The sequence below is a fragment of the Salvelinus alpinus genome, chromosome 16, assembly GCF_045679555.1.
Source record: "Salvelinus alpinus chromosome 16, SLU_Salpinus.1, whole genome shotgun sequence".
In the NCBI taxonomy this organism is placed as follows: Eukaryota; Metazoa; Chordata; class Actinopteri; order Salmoniformes; family Salmonidae; genus Salvelinus; species Salvelinus alpinus.
In genome coordinates, this window is record NC_092101.1 from 52,620,067 (window position 1) to 52,637,985 (window position 17,919).

At 44.7% G+C, this 17,919-nt stretch overlaps 1 protein-coding gene across 1 annotated transcript; it reads left to right on the top strand.

The window, feature by feature from the left end:
* The first annotated feature begins 1,006 nt into the window (after positions 1 to 1,006).
* On the top strand, positions 1,007 to 15,223 carry LOC139541671 (angiomotin-like 2a). Its single transcript, XM_071346590.1, has 9 exons — positions 1,007 to 1,252; positions 3,975 to 4,792; positions 5,094 to 5,274; positions 8,816 to 8,960; positions 9,188 to 9,280; positions 11,742 to 12,016; positions 12,369 to 12,655; positions 12,763 to 12,947; positions 13,863 to 15,223. The coding sequence occupies exons 2-9, from the start codon at positions 4,050 to 4,052 to the stop codon at positions 14,090 to 14,092; spliced, it is 2,139 nt and encodes a 712-aa protein (XP_071202691.1). The 5' UTR covers positions 1,007 to 1,252; positions 3,975 to 4,049; the 3' UTR covers positions 14,093 to 15,223.
* Positions 15,224 to 17,919: the final 2,696 nt, after the last annotated feature.

Consider the following 17,919-nt stretch of genomic DNA (forward strand, 5'->3'; position numbering starts at 1 on the left):
TACAGCAGATGGCAGGGCTGTCTCCTCCTCCCCTCCTCTCCTCTTGGTCATGTCTGCTGTGAGGAGAACAATGCATCTCTTCTCTCAGAGCTAACCCTGATTAGGGAGGGGACAGGGTTTTCACCCCCAGACAGCTGGCAGGCAGCGGGCCTCACACACCCGGCTGGCATACACCCCTCACAGGCACACACACACACACACCCACACACACACACTCCACCATGTCCACACAGACATAGACTCCACAATTACCCGGCACGGGCCTCAGCTTAAATATTTACCAGGCACATGCAAATAAAAGGCCTTAAAAAAACAAAAAAAAACAATCAATGACGCTTCACTTTAAATGACGACTGTTGCTTGTCTCCAGCTACCATGTCTAGTATATGCTACTACGTTAATGATATTTTTGGGGATTTAGCACAGAAACTTTTGTCTGAATTGCAGGTAGGTAGTAAGGACTGTATTCGATCCAAACGTACAATTGCCATGCATGGTATATTAATCCAGTCAGTCGAGTGTATTTTATAAAGCCCTTTGTTACATCAGCAGTTGTCACTATGTGTTATAGGGATTGCTTGGATTACATTTTCCACAAGGAAAATAAAACAATGGGTAAAATCATGGTAGAATATTTCTTGATAGAATATTTCACGATATAATTGTGTATGGTATACTATATGAGGAGTTTATAATGTTGTGAAAAATTAAAGTCCATTTAAAACTAATGCTATGTTTCACAATAGTGGCCCAATTTTCTCTTCCTAGTCACAGCATGCTATAGCTAATTACTTCATCTCCCCAACTGCTAACAACAACGAAACGCTTTACATTACACAGGCAGGCGACTACCAGCTGTCTCTCTGCTATGTGCATGATGCTGCTCTGCTCTGCAGTGCCGACTCTACTCGCCCTGCCCCCTTTTCTCGCTGTGGCGCTCTGCGGTTCTGATCTCTGAGGGACTCCGAGCCTCCCGCATTCCAACCATTCCAGTCTCCGCGGAACAATCGGCCCTCGGTTATTTATGAGCAGCGCTTTCTCTCTCTCCGGGCTCAGTCTGTTGTGAAAGCTTCTCAGAGACGCACACCGTAAGCAGTGCACTCTCTCAGAGGAAACGTAGTATACTCAGGATACGAATTTATACTTTCCAGTTCTAGAAAGTTCTATTAGGATTACATTACGTTTAAAAGAAATATAAACGATATAGTCCTACGGCGTCCACAACTTGTTTCCGTGATGACAATGTAAATAGGTAAGATTATAGTTTTGCTGCTTTTTTGAAATGAGTTGCTTTACGCATTGGTGGGATAGGTCTTTCAAAGTATTATTATTATAGGCGCAAATTCTGGTTTGTTCCTTTTGACTTTAACCATCGTTCGTTCTTATAATCTATCCATATATTATTTTGGTCTTATAATAATGTTGTAATAATTGTCATTTTAATTCATAATTACACACAATTACACACACACACACATAATACGTAGGAATGTCGGCTTTGGTCTGTGATCATGTCTGTCTATGGAGCCGCTGTAGACAATAGAGACTTTATTTGAACTTTATTGGTACTGCTTATCAATTGTTTTATTGGGCTATATGTTTTATGTTCCTCGTTGAGACAGGAATGTTAGCAGACATGGGGAGGCAGCGGTTTAGTCCATGCTCTCTCTATTCATTGTGGCTATGTGTGTTGGCCATAGAGGCTGTAGAGTATTTAGTCCCACATATACACACAATTTAGATTGTATAGTAAACAACACACATTGTATCTCAACAAATAGCCTCAATGAATGTGTGACCTGATATCTGTCATAATATGTGAAATGTTCTGGGGGGGGGGGGGGGGGGGGAGAGGCCAAATAGTGATTAGGCAATTGATTGGAATCTGCAACGCTTGGCAGAAGGAAATAACTGACACAATATGATAATATCCAATCACCCCACAAATAAACCGTCCCTTAACTACAATACTTCTGGTTTTGGGCTTTTCAAAAATGATGTATAGTGACGTACGGCATGATCTGCTAATATAAGCCCGTGCTATTCAGAACATATGGTATGCGTGCATTTATGCTACCCTAAACGCAATTTAGAATTGCCCATACCATACCAAAGCCTAATATATTGACATATATTTCAAATACAAATATGGAATATATGTAACAATATTTGAAATACAAATCTAAATATATGTCTATGTCACATATATATCAATAAATATATTTACATGTTTAATTTTGGTGTTTAAAAAAAAAAATGTTTTCATATTTTTGACGTGTACATATATTTACGTGTATTGCTTATCCATATGTGGTAGTATGCATTTTACATACATGTGCTATTCATATATTTACATGTATTTAAAAAATATATATATTTACAGTATGCATGACTATTTATGGTCAATATATTTATATATGAATAATACATTTTTTTTTTTTTATATATATATATGAGTAATATATAGTTCATAATGTATGGTGATATACGTGTAAGAAATGTAATTAAATGCAATAGAAAAAACCCACAAAGAATTAACACAAAAAAAAATGGATTGCTTCCATTTTTGAGCTCAGAATGTCACTGGAAGGTCCAATCTGAAAAACAAAATATAATGTACAAATGACCTCTGTGCACTTATCAACTCTATTTGAAAATAAGATCTTTAAACAAGTCAACAGTTACCCTGAGACAGAAACTCAGCGGGTGGGGGAAATCCACACAAGATTTTTTTTTTAAATGAAGGGTTAATGTTTGACTACCCGATGAGATCGGGCTACCTGACTTGGTTAGGCTCCACTGTTAGCAACGGTTCAGTCGGAGCCAGTTGCAGGTTAGGTCAATTACAAGTTAGGATAACTAAATTGGCAGGTTAGGTGAATTAACGTTCCGGGTTAGGTGAATTAATGTGGTAAATTAGAAGAATTAGGTTAGGAAAAGAGTTAGGGTAAGGATTAGCCCGAACACATTAGTTAGCCAGACTTAATCAGATCGTGACAAATGTTCATGAACATCAAATTGATACTTACAATGCAGATTCCTTAACCTCCAGTGGCCATCATTTTCAGACTCACAACTTGACAGTTACCCTGTGAATAATGCAGAGACAGAAAGTCAGTGAAACAATTACAAGATTACGAATAAGGGGTTAATGTTTAGGAACTAGCTAGCTAAATGATACAAAACATTAACTTAAAATTCAAAATCAGGATTTGGGCAGATAGCGTTCTCCTGCCAGATGTTGAAGTGTGATTCATCACACCATAGAATGCGTTTCCAATGTTTACCAGAGTCCAATGGCGGGCAAGCTTTACACCACTCCAGCCGACGCTTGACATTGCGCATGGTGATCTTAGGCTTGTGTGTGGCTGCTCGGCCATGGAAACCCATTTCATGAAGCTCCCAATGAACAGTTCTTGTGCTGACGTTGCTTCCAGCGACAGTTTTGAACTCGGTAGTGAGTGTTGCAATCGAGGACAGAAGGTTTTTACGCGCCATGCGCTTCAGCACTCGCCCGTCCCGTTCTGTGAGCTCGTGTGGCCTGTCACTTCGCGGGCTGAGCCGTTGTTGCTCCTAGACATTTCCACTTCACAATGTAACAGCACTTACAGCTCTAGCAGGGCAGACATTTGTTGGAAAGGTGGCATTCTATAACGGTGCCACGTTGAAAGTCACTGAACTCTTCAGTAAGGCCATTCTACTGCCAATGTTGGTCTATGGAGATTGCATGGCTGTGGCCTCAACTTTATACACCTGTCAGCAATGGGTGTCTCTATAATAGCCAAATCCACTAATTTAAAGGGGTGTCCACATACATTTGTATATATAGTGTATGCTTTTTGATGACATTATGCCATTATGAGATGACTATTAGATAGTGTTTAATTATAACGGCATCATAATGCATTATAAGACTTTGTGTTACAGAATGTAGTATTTGATTTAACTAATTATCTTACTGCTCCTGTCTCTAGATCTGTGCTTAACTAATAATCCAAACCACCAAGTTCAACACAGCCCTTCACATATCTATTCTCTGATTGACTGAGATGAGAACTGCTGAGGAGTCTTCTGGCACGGTCCTGCACCGTCTTATCCAGGAGCAGCTCCGTTACGGGAACCCCACAGACACACGTACCCTCCTGGCCATCCAGCATCAGGCCCTGCGTGGAGGCAGCAACAGCAGCGGAGGAGGCGGTACCGGATCCCCCCGATCCTCTCTGGAGAGCCTGACCCAGGAAGAGTCCCAGTTCATCCACATGTCCACCAGACAGGACCCCCAGGGACAGGAGTACAAGGGAGACTACAACCACTGTGAGAGTGACTCTGTGTGTCACCTCTACCAGCTCCACAGACACGGAGAGGAGCTGCCCACCTATGAGGAGGCCAAGGCCCACTCTCAATATCTGGCCTCGGTAGGGGCCCAGCGTGGTCAGGGTCTTGAGGTGATGGAGCACCAGGGAGGGGGCCAGTGGGACCTGAAACGGGAGCACGCCCGCTCCCTCAGTGAACGGCTCATGCAGCTCTCCCTGGATAGGAATGGTGGAAGATGTGTATCCAGAGACAATCTGCCCCTCAGCTCCACACAGAGTTACCCACAGCTTTCCAATGGCCACTGTGGGCCTGTTGACCACCAGGGACCAGAGTCTCTCCAGTACCCCGATCAGAGGGGACCTCCCCCGGACTACTACCCCTTCCTGGTCAGGCCTCCTGGATACATGCTCAGCCACTCACAGGAGACACACGGACAATACCACCAGGAACCTCCTCCCCCATTCCACCCCCAGCACAGGTAAATGGAACACACACACAAGACAAGCCAATATGAATGACATTATATGGATTATGGGTTCCCAGTTCATTTAAATAATTTCTATAATACATTTTTATTTTGCCTTTCTTTAACCAGGTAAGTCATGGAGAACACGTTCTCTTTTACAATAACGACCGGTATCCCTGTGTTAGCTATATGGGATGAGTACACCCCAATGACTCTACTTGGTTATAACCACGTGGATGACGCAGTTTGATTCAATAATTCAAAGTATTATAGATATAGATGTAGACTCCATCCTCTCCTCTATTATCCTTAGGTATGAACCTGCCCATGCCCAGATGATTCGTCACAGTGTCCATTCTGGTCCAGAGGTCTACATGAGCCACAGCAACCCCAGTACCCACAACAACAGTGCCCAGATGGACCTGTTGAGGGAAAATGAGAGACTGAGGAAAGAGCTGGAGGGGTACAGCGAGAAGGCTGCCAGACTTCAGAAGGTGAGAGAGAGGAGACTCCTTGGATACGTCCAAAATGGCACCCTATTCCCTATACACAGTGTTTTGCAAAAGTATTCACCCCACTCCCCCCCGTGGCGTTTTTCCTATTTTGTTGCATTACAACCTGTAATTTAAAATACATTTTTATTTGAATTTCATGTAATGGACACATACACAAAATAGTCCAAATTGGTGAAGTGAAATGAAAAAAAATACTTGTTTCAAAAAATGCAAAAAAAAATTTTTTACCAGAAAAGTGGTGCGTGCATATGTATTCACCCCCTTTGCTATGAAGTCCCTAAATAAGATCTGGTGCAACCAATTACCTTCAGAAGTCACATAATTAGTTAAATAAAGTCCACCTGTGTACAATCTAAGTGTCACATGATCTGTCACATGATATATATGTCTCAGTATATATATACCTGTTCTGAAAGGCCCCAGAGTCTGCAACACCACCAAGCAATGATGACCAAGGAGCTCTCCAAACAGGTCAGGGACAAAGTTGTGGAGAAGTACAGATGAGGGTTGAGTTATAAAAAAATATCAGAAACTTTGAACATCCCACGGAGCACCATTTAAATTCATTATTAAAAAATTGAAAGAATATGGCACCACAACAAACCTACCAAGAGAGGGCCGCCCACCAAAACTCACGGACCAGGCAAGGAGGGCATTAATCAGAGAGGCAACAAAGAGACCAAAGATAACCCTGAAGGAGCTGCAAAGTTCCACAGCGGAGATTAAAGTATCTGTCCATAGGACCACTTTAAGCCGTACACTCCACAGAGCTGGGTTTTACGGAAGAGTGGCCAAAAAAAACATTGCTTAAAAAAATAAATAAGCAAACACGTTTGGTGTTCGCCAAATGGCATGTGAGAGACTCCCCAAAGATATGGAAGAAGGTCCTCTGGTCAGATGAGACTAAAATGTAGCTTTTTGGCCATCAAGGAAAATCGCTATGTCTGGCACAAACCCAACACCTCTCATCACCCTGAGAACATCATCCTCACAGTGAAGCATGGTGGTGGCAGCCTCATGCTGTGGTAATGTTTTTCATCGGCAGGGACTGGGAAACTGGTCAGAATTGAAGAAATGATGGATGGCGGTAAATAGGGGGAAATTCTTGAGGGAAACATGTTTCAGTCTTAGAGATTTGAGACTGGGACGGAGGTTCACCTTCCAGCAGGACAATGACCCTAAACATACTGCTAAAGCAACACTTGAGTGGTTTAAGGGGAAACATATCTTGGAATGGCCTAGTCAAAGCCCAGACCTCAATCCAATTGAGAATCTGTGGTATGACTTAAAGATTGCTGTACACCAGCAGGAACCCATCCAACTTGAAGGAGCTGGAGCAGTTTTGCCTTGAAGAATGGGCAAAAATCCCAGTGGCTACATGTGCCAAGCTTATAGAGACATACCCCAAGAGACTTGCAGCTGTAATTGCTGCAAAAGGTGGCTCTACAAAGTATTGACTTTGGGGGGGTGAATAGTTATGCACGTTCAAGTTTTCAATTTTTTTTTGTCTTAATTCTTGTTTGTTTCACAATCAAAAATATTTTGCATCTTCAAAGTGGTAGGCATGTTGTGTAAATCAAATGATACAAACACCCCCAAAAATCAATTTTAATTCCAGGTTGTAAGGCAACAAAATAGGAAAAATGCCAAGGGGGGTGAATACTTTCGCAAGGCACTGTAGTGCGTTACTTTTGACCACAGCCCTATGAGTCCTGAACAAAATGGCACCCTATTCCCTATGGGCCCTGGTCTAAAGTAGTGCACCCTATTCCCTATGGGCCCTGGTCTAAAGTAGTGCACCCTCTTCCCTATGGGCCCTGGTCTAAAGTAGTGCACCCTATTCCCTATGGGCCCTGGTCTAAAGTAGTGCACCCTATTCCCTATGGGCCCTGGTCTAAAGTAGTGCACCCTATTCCCTATGGGTCCTGGTCTAAAGTAGTGCACCCTATTCCCTATGGGTCCTGGTCTAAAGTAGTGCACCCTATTCCCTATGGGCCCTGGTCAACAGTAGTGCACCCTATTCCCTATGGGTCCTGGTCTAAAGTAGTGCACCCTATTCCCTATGGGCCCTGGTCTAAAGTAGTGCACTATAAAAGGTATATGGTGCCATTGGGGACACAATCCTTGTTCTTATACAGTCATCCTAATTAGTAACCTTGAATGACTGTGTCACAGCATACAGCATATAGGAGTCTGACTGCTTGTAACATAGTTGATTGACAGTAATAGTTATGAGTATCATTATAATAGATAAGCATGAATAGGTTTTATTTCTAAGCCCTGTTGGCTCACAGAGGGTGTAGAGGTAGATAGGGAAGTATACACCTGTGTGTGTGTGTATGTGTTTGCCAATGCTGCATATCAGTGAGATTAGCCCTCTAGCTGTGCTGTAGCAGGAATGTGCACCGTGGTCAGACCACAAGGACTTTTCTGTTAATTCTGGAATCATTCATTTCTAGTAACAGACAGAGACTCATACACAGGTTATTTTAGTAACAGACAGAGACTCATTTACAGGTTATTTTAGTAACAGACAGAGACTCATACACAGGTTATTTTAGTAACAGACAGAGACTCATTTACAGGTTATTTTAGTAACAGACAGAGACTCATTTACAGGTTATTTTAGTAACAGACAGAGACTCATTTACAGGTTATTTTAGTAACAGACAGAGACTCATACACAGGTTATTTTGGTAACAGACAGAGACTCATACACAGGTTATTTTCACATCTGAAAGTACATTGAGAAGACACTTCCGTCTGTCTTTTCATTCAGACTCCTCTACCTTCCACACACAACTCTTTTCACATGGAAGCTTATGACTACATTCCTTAACTTTATTTGCTACTTGTGGGGATTGTCATGCATGTGCTTGCTACCTGATAGTGTCTTATTAACACATTCTGTTGAAGGCACTAGTAGTGCTCCTGTTTTCAGAGACTGGACTGTCCTCTATATCTCTGGCTCCTTTGTCCTCCTGCCCCTCCTGCTCCTCCTCCTCCACGTTGGCAGAATGCCACGGGGAGAGATGAACGCCCAGACACGTGGGACTCATAACCGCTCAGTCAGGAATGTGGATTCCCACTTCTCTTTAAAGAGCAGAGTGTTAGTCGTTTGCTTAGGGCACACTGCAGTACTTACACAATGAGCAGGCCAGACAAGCAATTCACATGTCTCATACGTTCTGTATGACATCACAGTCTCGTGAGACCATGGATCTCTTTAGGGTCAGCTCTTAAATCCTGCGTTTTTTTTTTAATGCTGCTTTTCCACTGTCATGACTTTGGACCAGAGTTTTCAGGCTTTTATGTTTCCACATCTGAGGCCTGCCCCCCCCACCAAAAAAAGCCCCTCAAAATGTGACCACTGTTGGGGATGAGCTGTGTTTAAAGCTAGAGACCCTCAGACTGACAGTGTCCTCCTCTACCTGCTGCTCCTCTACCTGTTGGGGATGAGCTGTGTTTAAAGCTAGAGACCCTCAGACTGACAGTATCCTCCTCTTGTGTTTCCGTCCAGCTGGAAGTAGAGATCCAGAAGATATCTGAGGCCTACGAGACCCTGATGAAGGGCTCAGCCAAGAGAGAGACCCTGGAGAAAACCATGAGGAACAAACTGGAGTCAGAGATCAAGAGACTACACGACTTCAACAGAGACCTCAGAGGTAAGAGGCTACCAGCGGCTAGATGCTAATGCTAACACAGTTAGTCATTGTAAATAAGAATCTTTTTTGTTGTTGTTGATGGACTTACCTGTACAAAATAAAGCTAAAGGCTTAATAACCAGGAGCAGGGAGCCCTTGTGGTTTAAGTATGTCTCTCCCCACAATAAGTAGTAATAGATAGCTAGATGTTAATCGATCTCCCTCCCGTCTCTCTCTTCCACCTGTAGATCGTCTGGACACTGCTACAAAACAGCGAGTAACCAAAGATGTTGAATCTGCCAACCAGAAGCAGCAGGCCTTCGCCAAGCTCCTCGAACAAAGTAAGTCGACATCGGATGCCTCCCCAAACATGAGAGAGAGGAACGAGGAAACACTGACTTTCTTCTTGGTTATTTGCAATTCATAATCTCTTGACCTTCTGTAGAGGCAAGGAACTGCACTGGGCAAGAGGGATTGTTTTCAGATCCTGTTTTGTGAAACAGTCACCCTGGCATTATGTAAACAGTCACCCTGGCATTATGTAAACAGTCACCCTGGCATTATGTAAACAGTCACCCTGGCAGTCTGTGGCAGGCTATGACTGATTTCTCCGCCACATTAATATGGTCTGTTGTGTTGTGTTGTGGGGATGAGGCCAGAGGGTACATTCCCTTCTCCTCCCTCCCACCCGGCCTGCTAACAGAGTCGCTCTTGGCACTTGAACACCAGCCATTATTCACAGCCCTTAGTAGTAGTAGCAGTAGTAGTAGTAGCAGCAGCAGTAGTAGTAGTAGTAGTAGTAGCAGTAGTAGTAGTAGTAGTGGTAGTAGTAGTAGCAGTAGCAGTAGTAGTAGTAGTAGCAGTAGCAGTAGCAGTAGCAGTAGCAGTAGTAGTAGTAGTAGTAGTAGTAGTAGCAGTAGCAGTAGCAGTAGCAGCAGCAGCAGCAGCAGTAGCAGTAGCAGTAGCAGTAGCAGTAGTAGTAGTAGTAGTAGTAGTAGTAGTAGTAGTAGTAGCAACTCATCCTGGAGTCCCAAAAAATTCAGCAGATGCTCCCATCCAGAGCAACCCACAGCTAGTGCATTCATCTTAAGATAGCCAGGCGAGACAACAACATGTCACAGTTGTATCCCAACCCACGTATCACATGACACTACATAATACAATACAAAATATATATTTAAAAACATCTGTGTATCTTCAAGGTTCCCGTTGTGCCGTAATGTTGTTCTTTTTAACCTGGTTTTATGGGTAGTTTGAGTTACCTGGGGTTGGCAAAGAGTTCCCATGTAGTCATGGATCTATTTAATACTGTGTGTTTCACATCCTATGTTCTGGACCTGGAGACTGTGAAGAGACCTCTGATTAACAGTCAATGTAGCCTGGATTCCTATACATTTTATTTGGGAAGTGGGGGGGGGGGGGCATTTCAGGCTGTTCAGTTCACTGGGAATGTCCCCCTCCCCCCTCTGCTGCCCACTCACAGCACCCTGACTCCTGGACAGAGACTGTATCTCTCTATCTTTGGGCATTTTGTTACCTCAGTATGTGAAGTCATGACTGGTCAGTTGATCCAGGAGGAGGGGCAGGAGGACAAAGGAGCCAGAGATATAGAGGACAGTCCAGTCTCAAGTCTTCAACAGAATGTGTTAATAAGACACTATCAGGTAGCACTCCTGGACAGAGACTGTATCTCTCTATCTTTGGGCATTTTGTTACCTCAGTATGTGAAGTCATGACTGGTCAGTTGTGGATCAGGTTTAGCCGACTCTCATGCTATTATTGTCTAGCATTTTGGCAAAAAGGGGAACTGCCACTCACTGTTGTGTTAAAACTTCCCCACTATTATTTAGCGAACTTGGTATTGTATTTGGAAATGAAGCTTATTAAGTCAGCTTAAAGTGGTCCTTATGCGGCAGAATAACAACGTTCAAATTGAACTGTCACACTACCCCTGCCTGTTGGCCCTCCAGGAGCAATGATTACCCTCTGAGGAATGTTCAATTGGTGGGTTAGAGAAGGTGTTACCTGCTTGTGTCTTATATGAGATTTGAAGCCATAACAGACACAGAGCTGCATATGAGGGGAAAAACACACTATAGTGGGACATGTTGTGCAACTAACATGCAAACCTTTACATGTTGCTCTTGGGTTGTGTAACCCTGACTGTTTTAAATGAGGTTTAAGCGGCCATTTGCTTTCTAGTTATCTCGTCGTCTCTGTGATATAGTTTTGTCTGTTAATATGTAGCTGACGGGGACATTACAGTTGGTGTCAGGCTATTTGGATGGCTTTGGAATGACAGTCTACAAAAGAGATGTTGGACTGTTTGACCCTGTTTACGACAACTACAACTAAAGTGACTGTTAGGGCTAAGTGCATTCCTCAGGTATTAACCTCAGACAACACCCCCCCCCCCCCCACCCCCCCCCCCCCCGGAGAAAAGATTAATGAGTTCACCTCCCCGTAGAGTTCACAGTACCTACAATGTGAATTGGAACTCTCTTTACATTCTTAGAATCCGTTAAAGTGACTAACTGAGTAACTTGAATGGAATCCAATGAAGGAACTCTGGGGATGGGGGGGGTCTGAGATCTACTCACTGAGAGATCATGTGATAAGTAACATCTGTAGCGGCCATTATCACCTGAACATATTCTAACGTATCCTCCCCTCTTTTTCTCTCTCTCTCTCTCTGTCTCTCTACCTCTCTCTCTCTCTCTGTCTCTCTACCTCTCTGTCTCTCTACCTCTCTGTCTCTCTACCTCTCTCTCTCTCTACCTCGCTCTCTCTCTCTCTCCTTAGATGAGGAGCAGCAGCGGGAGGTGCAGCGTCTGCGTGGCTCCGGGGAGGAGTGGCTTCGGCGCCGGGAGGTTCTGGAGCTGGCCCTGGGGTCGGCACAGACCCGTAACTTGGCCCTGGAGGAGGAGCTTATGAGGAAGAGGGCGTACGTAGAGAAGGTTGAGCGGCTGCAGAGTGCCCTGGGCCAGCTACAGGCAGCCTGTGAGAAGAGAGAAGCCCTGGAACTGAGGCTGAGGACCAGGCTGGAGCAGGAGCTGAAGAGCCTCCGATCAGCACAGGTGAGCAGGAGAGGAGACACGACGTGGAGCACGCACACACACACGCACACACACACACGCACACACACGCACGCACGCACGCACGCACGCACGCACGCACGCACGCACGCACGCACGCACACACACACACACACACACACACACACACACACACACACACACACACACACACACACATATGTATTTGCACTTAAAGTGCTGCCTCATGATCCACACTGACACGTCATATTTGACGAACTCCAAAGCTGTAGTGTAAACACAGTCTTACAAAACAAGACCACCGCTGTACGTTTTGAAACATTCTCCATTACCTTATTTTCTAACCAACCCCTTTTTCGTTCGATGTTGTCAGTCCCACAGCACGGCTAGCGGTCCTGGCTCCCTGCCCTCTGCTGTGAGCTCCATGGTGTCTGTACAGCAGCAGCTGGCTGAGAGAGAAGAGAGGATCCTGGCTCTGGAGGCTGACATCACACACTGGGAACAGAAGTACCTGGAGGAGAGCACCATGAGGCAGTTCGCTATGGACGCAGCCGCGACCGCCGCAGCTCAGAGAGACAGCAGCATCATCAAACACTCACCCAACAACAGCTTCAACGACCACCTGCCCACCAGCCACAGACATCAGGAGATGGAGAACAGGTACATACGTCATACTTAGCCCTTTCTCCTGTTCACTCTTCTCAATGGAGAATGACACAAAACGCATCGGTAGTTACATCTATGTAAATCTCTGTATGTGTCTCTAGAATCCGAGCGCTGCACTCCCAGCTCCTGGAGAAGGACGCAGTGATCAGGGTGTTACAGCAGCGGTCTGGACCAGAGCAGCAGGCCCTCCGCCCTGCCAGGTCCGTCCCCTCCATCAGCACCGCTGCCAACGCCTCAACATCCACCTCCTTCAATGGCCCAGTGGAGCGACCCATCTGGGGAAAAGGTGAGCGCTATAGCCCAGGCCATACATTCATGTCAAGAAGATTATTCTACATCCCAAATGGTACCCTACATAGTGCACTACTTTTGACCAGAGCCCTATGGAACCTTATTCCCTATATAGTGCACTACTTTTGTCAAGGGTCCATAAGGTTCTGGTCAAAAGTAGTGTACTATGTAGGGCATGGGTGGGGGGGGGGGGGGGGGGGCATTCGGGACGCAGATGGAAAAAGTAGGAGAAGACAGAGATGATCAGGAAGTTCACGTGGGAGCCTAGAGTTCAGTGCAGATATAGCTACTTCCTGAAGAATCTGGAGAATTATGACATCGCTCTGTCTTCTTCTTTTTAGTCTTCTGGGGGGGGTCACAGTTCATAACACCTGGAGGAATGTCAGTTCTAAAAACAGCCTATTAACTCTGAGACAACTGGTGGGCTGCTTAGTGTCGCCAGGCAGAATGTGGCACTTCTTAAAAAAACCTAGAGTTTGGGGAGAGGACCCAGTGAGGGGACATTCATCAAATAGATGACTACATATTTTAGTAACAGAATGCATGTACAGTATGTCATCTCCGCTCCGGGACAGACGCTCTGCAATAGACGTGGCAGAGAAGCTCACAACAACAGATGTTAATTAACCAACTTCATCTTGTTGTCTGTGATCTTGTAATTAACCAGCTTCCTCTTGTTGTCTGTGATCTGGTAATTAACCAGCTTCCTCTTGTTGTCTGTGATCTTGTAATTAACCAGCTTCCTCATGTTGTCTGTGATCTGGTAATTAACCAGCTTCCTCTTGTTGTCTGTGATCTGGTAATTAACCAGCTTCCTCTTGTTGTCTGTGATCTGGTAATTAACCAGCTTCCTCTTGTTGTCTGTGATCTGGTAATTAACCAGCTTCCTCTTGTTGTTTGTGTTTTGTAGGAAAGAGCCTCTCTGATGACCAGACGGCTGCTGCAGTGTCTCCTCTGTCCCGGCCCCCCCACCAACACCCCCGCGCCCCCCTGGCCTTGCCTCTCCCCTACTCCGAGCCCCAGAGAAGGGACCGCAGCAGCCAGTGTGATAGTGATGTCCCAGCCCAGAAGGCTGACCTCACAGTGGATCTCCCCAGCAGTTCAGACACTGCAACAGCCGTGGTAGAAATCCTTATTTAACAAACATTGAACTGTGGACAGTGATAATACGGTCGATGACCGAGAGACCTTCCTGTCCTGTATATCCCACCCAGCGAGAAGAAGACAGCCTGCCTGTCCGTCTGTTTCTGGTCAGACTGGCCTCCAGATGAACAGAAGGACACTTCCTTTGAAGACAGACGGACAGTTTGGAGACGGACATGGACATGTGCTTCCTACCTACCAAACACCCACCCACCTACCTACCTTCCTTCCTTCCATCTTACCTACCTTCATACTGTACCTTCTGACCTACCTACCTACCTTCCAATCTATCTATCTATCTATCTATCTACCTATCTACCTATCTACCTACCTACCTACCTACCTACCTACCTACCTACCTACCTACCTACCTACCTACCTACCTGAGAAAATAATCCAGAAGCAACAGGAAGTGTGTAGCAGACAGAGAGGAGAGCTCTGCTCCACCTGACTGTTTCTCTCTCTACACTTAGAAAAGTGAAGAAGAACTGTATTGGTCGTGTTCTCTAGTCAGTGGACCTGCCAGGTGCCACTACCCCAGTCTCCATCTGAAGCCTCCAAGGTACTCAGACAAGGCTTCTGCATTGCTGCACAACCTGAGATATCAATCAAACTGCATTTTGTATTATATTTGTATGTAGTTGGTCTTTTATTTTGATGTATTTATATTCTTGTTTAAGTGCTGCTCGTAGTGTGACGTGTTTGTTTGAATAGTTGTGTGTTGTTTGGCCTTTAAGAAAGCTGTCTGTCTGTCTGTCTGTCATTCTCCACCCCTTGCTGGTCTATACACTTCTATTCATACTGCATATCTGTTTCCGTCATGGACAGACAGTGTGTCAGCTACTTTGAGCTCAGCATGCCAAGTCAAATGAAAAAAACGGCATCACTATCCCACGGTTACTTTAGCTTGTTCTATGATTACACATATCCTTCCTATTATGTTGTAACACTAATATACGTGCTTGGTGAAGACAGTTGTAGTAGTAAGCCCTCCTCCTCCTTCTCCTCCTCCTCCTTCTCCTCCTCCTCCTCCTCCTCCTCCTCCTCCTCCTCCTCCTCCTTCTCTTCCTCCTCCTCCTTCACCTCCTCCTCCTCCTCCTTCTCCTCCTCCTCCTCCTTCTCTTCCTCCTCCTCCTCCTCCTCCTCCTCCTCCTCCTCCTTCTCCTCCTCCTCCTCCTCCTCCTCCTCCTCCTCCTCCTCCTCCTTCTCTTCCTCCTCCTCCTCCTCCTCCTCCTCCTCCTCCTCCTTCTCCTCCTCCTCCTCCTTCTCTTCCTCCTCCTCCTCTTCCTCCTCCTCCTCCTCCTCCTCCTCCGATGTCCTTGGATTAGTGGTCCATTTCACAGTGTGCTTGAGTACCGTAAATACCAATGAACCCAACTACTGCATTCCCAAGCCTAAATTAAACTATGCAGTTGGCACTCTCCTCTCCCTACATATTACAGCCTGTATGTTGAGGTCCTGCGCCCTCCCAGCTTTAACACTGGAATGGGAATGGGCCTTGTTTAGACTGGAGGGTGGAGTAACGGTGGATGGTCTGTCTGTCTGTCTGCTCTTCCCCTTTGAGAAACAGAGGATGAGAAGAGGAGAGGCTGGCGTTCACAGCACTGGGCCTGATGTCTGAGATGCCCAGGCTGTGTCCTAAATAGTACCCTATTCCCCATGTAGTGCCCTGGTTAAAATTAGTGCACTATAGTTGGTGACTTTCTTCTTGAGCGGATGGTCGGGGGGCCGCAACATAATAAAAAATAATTTGTAGACTGCAAATTGACCGCAAGAAGACCCCCCCCCCCCCATTTTTTTCCTTCTTCATTTCATTAAAACATCATCATATTAAACCTTGCTTACATTAGTATAGATCAGAGTTATATTTATATTATGCGGGGGAATCATTTGGAACAGATTTACCAAATTAAAATCACTTGGAGCTGATTTGCTGGTGTTTTTTACTGTCTTTAATGTTCAACAATAAATCATAATTGGAGAACCCTGATAGTATAGGGAATAAGATGCCCTTTGGAACACAGCCGGGTTATTGTTTTAGGTCCCAGACAGTCGATACCCAGAATGCCACTGTCCCACCACCCTCTGCTGACATTCCTTCCTGATGGAATTCTCCCACTCTCCCACTCTGGTCCGAGAATTAGGCTATCTAGAGTCTGACCCTTCACCCTGTTAACATGGTATACATTCTGAGGATTCTAGTCTCTCTTTCAGTCTATTTATTTCTGCCAAGCCTCCACGGTAGCTGGTTTCTACCAGGAGCATCTGAGCATCTTCTAAATCGTTGAGTAGTTATATACAGAAACATATCCGTGGAGACAGAGAGCTAGCCGGTCATATCTGCCTTGCATCTGCTGTTCTATTTGTTGATCGTGCTAAACAACCCCAGGGTTATTTTGAAGTATGCTGTTTTTCCCCTTCCTTGCTTGAGGATCTCACATTTCTGAGGTCTGAATGTCTTTTACATGTTTGTATGTGTCCCTAATTTAAACTTCAGCCTGCATCTATTGGGATGGTGACACGTGTTGATACCAGTTAGTTCTCTCTCTCTGTGTGTGTGTCAGAGCAGGAGCCTGAATTATTTGTTGTTGACTGGAATGTGAGAAGAGTATTGTATTCAAACTCTACAGTCCTTCACTATCTTCAAATTATACTTATTTTCTTCTTTCTCTCACAGTGCATTTGCTGGTCAAATGCTCTGTGTCAGAACCATTTGGTGGTCATGTGCTCTGTGTCAGAACCATTTGCTGGTAACATGCTCTGTGTCAGAACCATTTGGTGTTCATGTGCTCTGTGTCAGAACCATTTGCTGGTAACATGCTCTGTGTCAGAACCATTTGCTGGTCATATGCTCTGTGTCAGAACCATTTGCTGGGCATATGCTCTGTGTCAGAACCATTTGCTGGTCATATGCTCTGTGTCAGAACCATTTGCTGGTCATATGCTCTGTGTCAGAACCATTTGCTGGTCATGTGCTCTGTGTCAGAACCATTTGCTGGTCATATGCTCTGTGTCAGAACCATTTGCTGGTCATATGCTCTGTGTCAGAACCATTTGCTGGTCATATGCTCTGTGTCAGAACCATTTGCTGGTCATATGCTCTGTGTCAGAACCATTTGCTGGTCATATGCTCTGTGTCAGAACCATTTGCTAGTCATATGCTCTGTGTCAGAACCATTTGCTGGTCATATGCTCTGTGTCAGAACCATTTGCTTTTTGATGAATACCAGTTTCACTATTAATTGTTTTTGTTTACATAAAGTTGTTGTTTTGAACTGAGAAAAGAAGTTAATATATTTTGTATATTATTTCATTTTTAGTATTTTATTGATGTGAAAAATGTTGCCAAAGATTTGTTCTAACATGAGCCTGTATAAACCAACCGGCATGGTTTAGCGTAAACACCTCGCTGGTTGAACCCCTATGTTGGTGTTGCTGTGGAGGACTTTTCTATGCCATTTAACATTTCATTCATGGAATAAAAACCAGTAATATATATATCTTTAAAACTTTGTTTTTTGTTTCTCTCGTCTATGGTAGAATGTTTTAAAAGGAACTTCTGCCCCACTGCACTTGCAAATACACATGATGAATATGCAACATTTCTTTCCCATTGATTGAGATGGAGTCTTCCAAGGTTATACACACATATATATTACGCATCCTGTGTCAACTTAACACAAGGCAAAGCTGGCATGTATTACAAGTACAAGCAAGTACAAACCCATCTAATCAGAGTCCATAGACAGACATTAATAGCGTCTCCCTTTCAGCATTGAAGGATGGTTTATTCAGAGGAGAAAAAGAACTGGGCCACCTGCTTG

Bases quoted from the DNA above. Each gene is read 5' to 3' on its own strand.
- LOC139541671 (XM_071346590.1), top strand. From the start codon at position 4,050: ATGAGAACTGCTGAGGAGTCTTCTGGCACGGTCCTGCACCGTCTTATC. The intron at 12,017-12,368 runs GTGAGCAGGAGA...CGATGTTGTCAG, and splicing joins AGAGCCTCCGATCAGCACAG to TCCCACAGCACGGCTAGCGG. The intron at 12,656-12,762 runs GTACATACGTCA...ATGTGTCTCTAG, and splicing joins CATCAGGAGATGGAGAACAG to AATCCGAGCGCTGCACTCCC.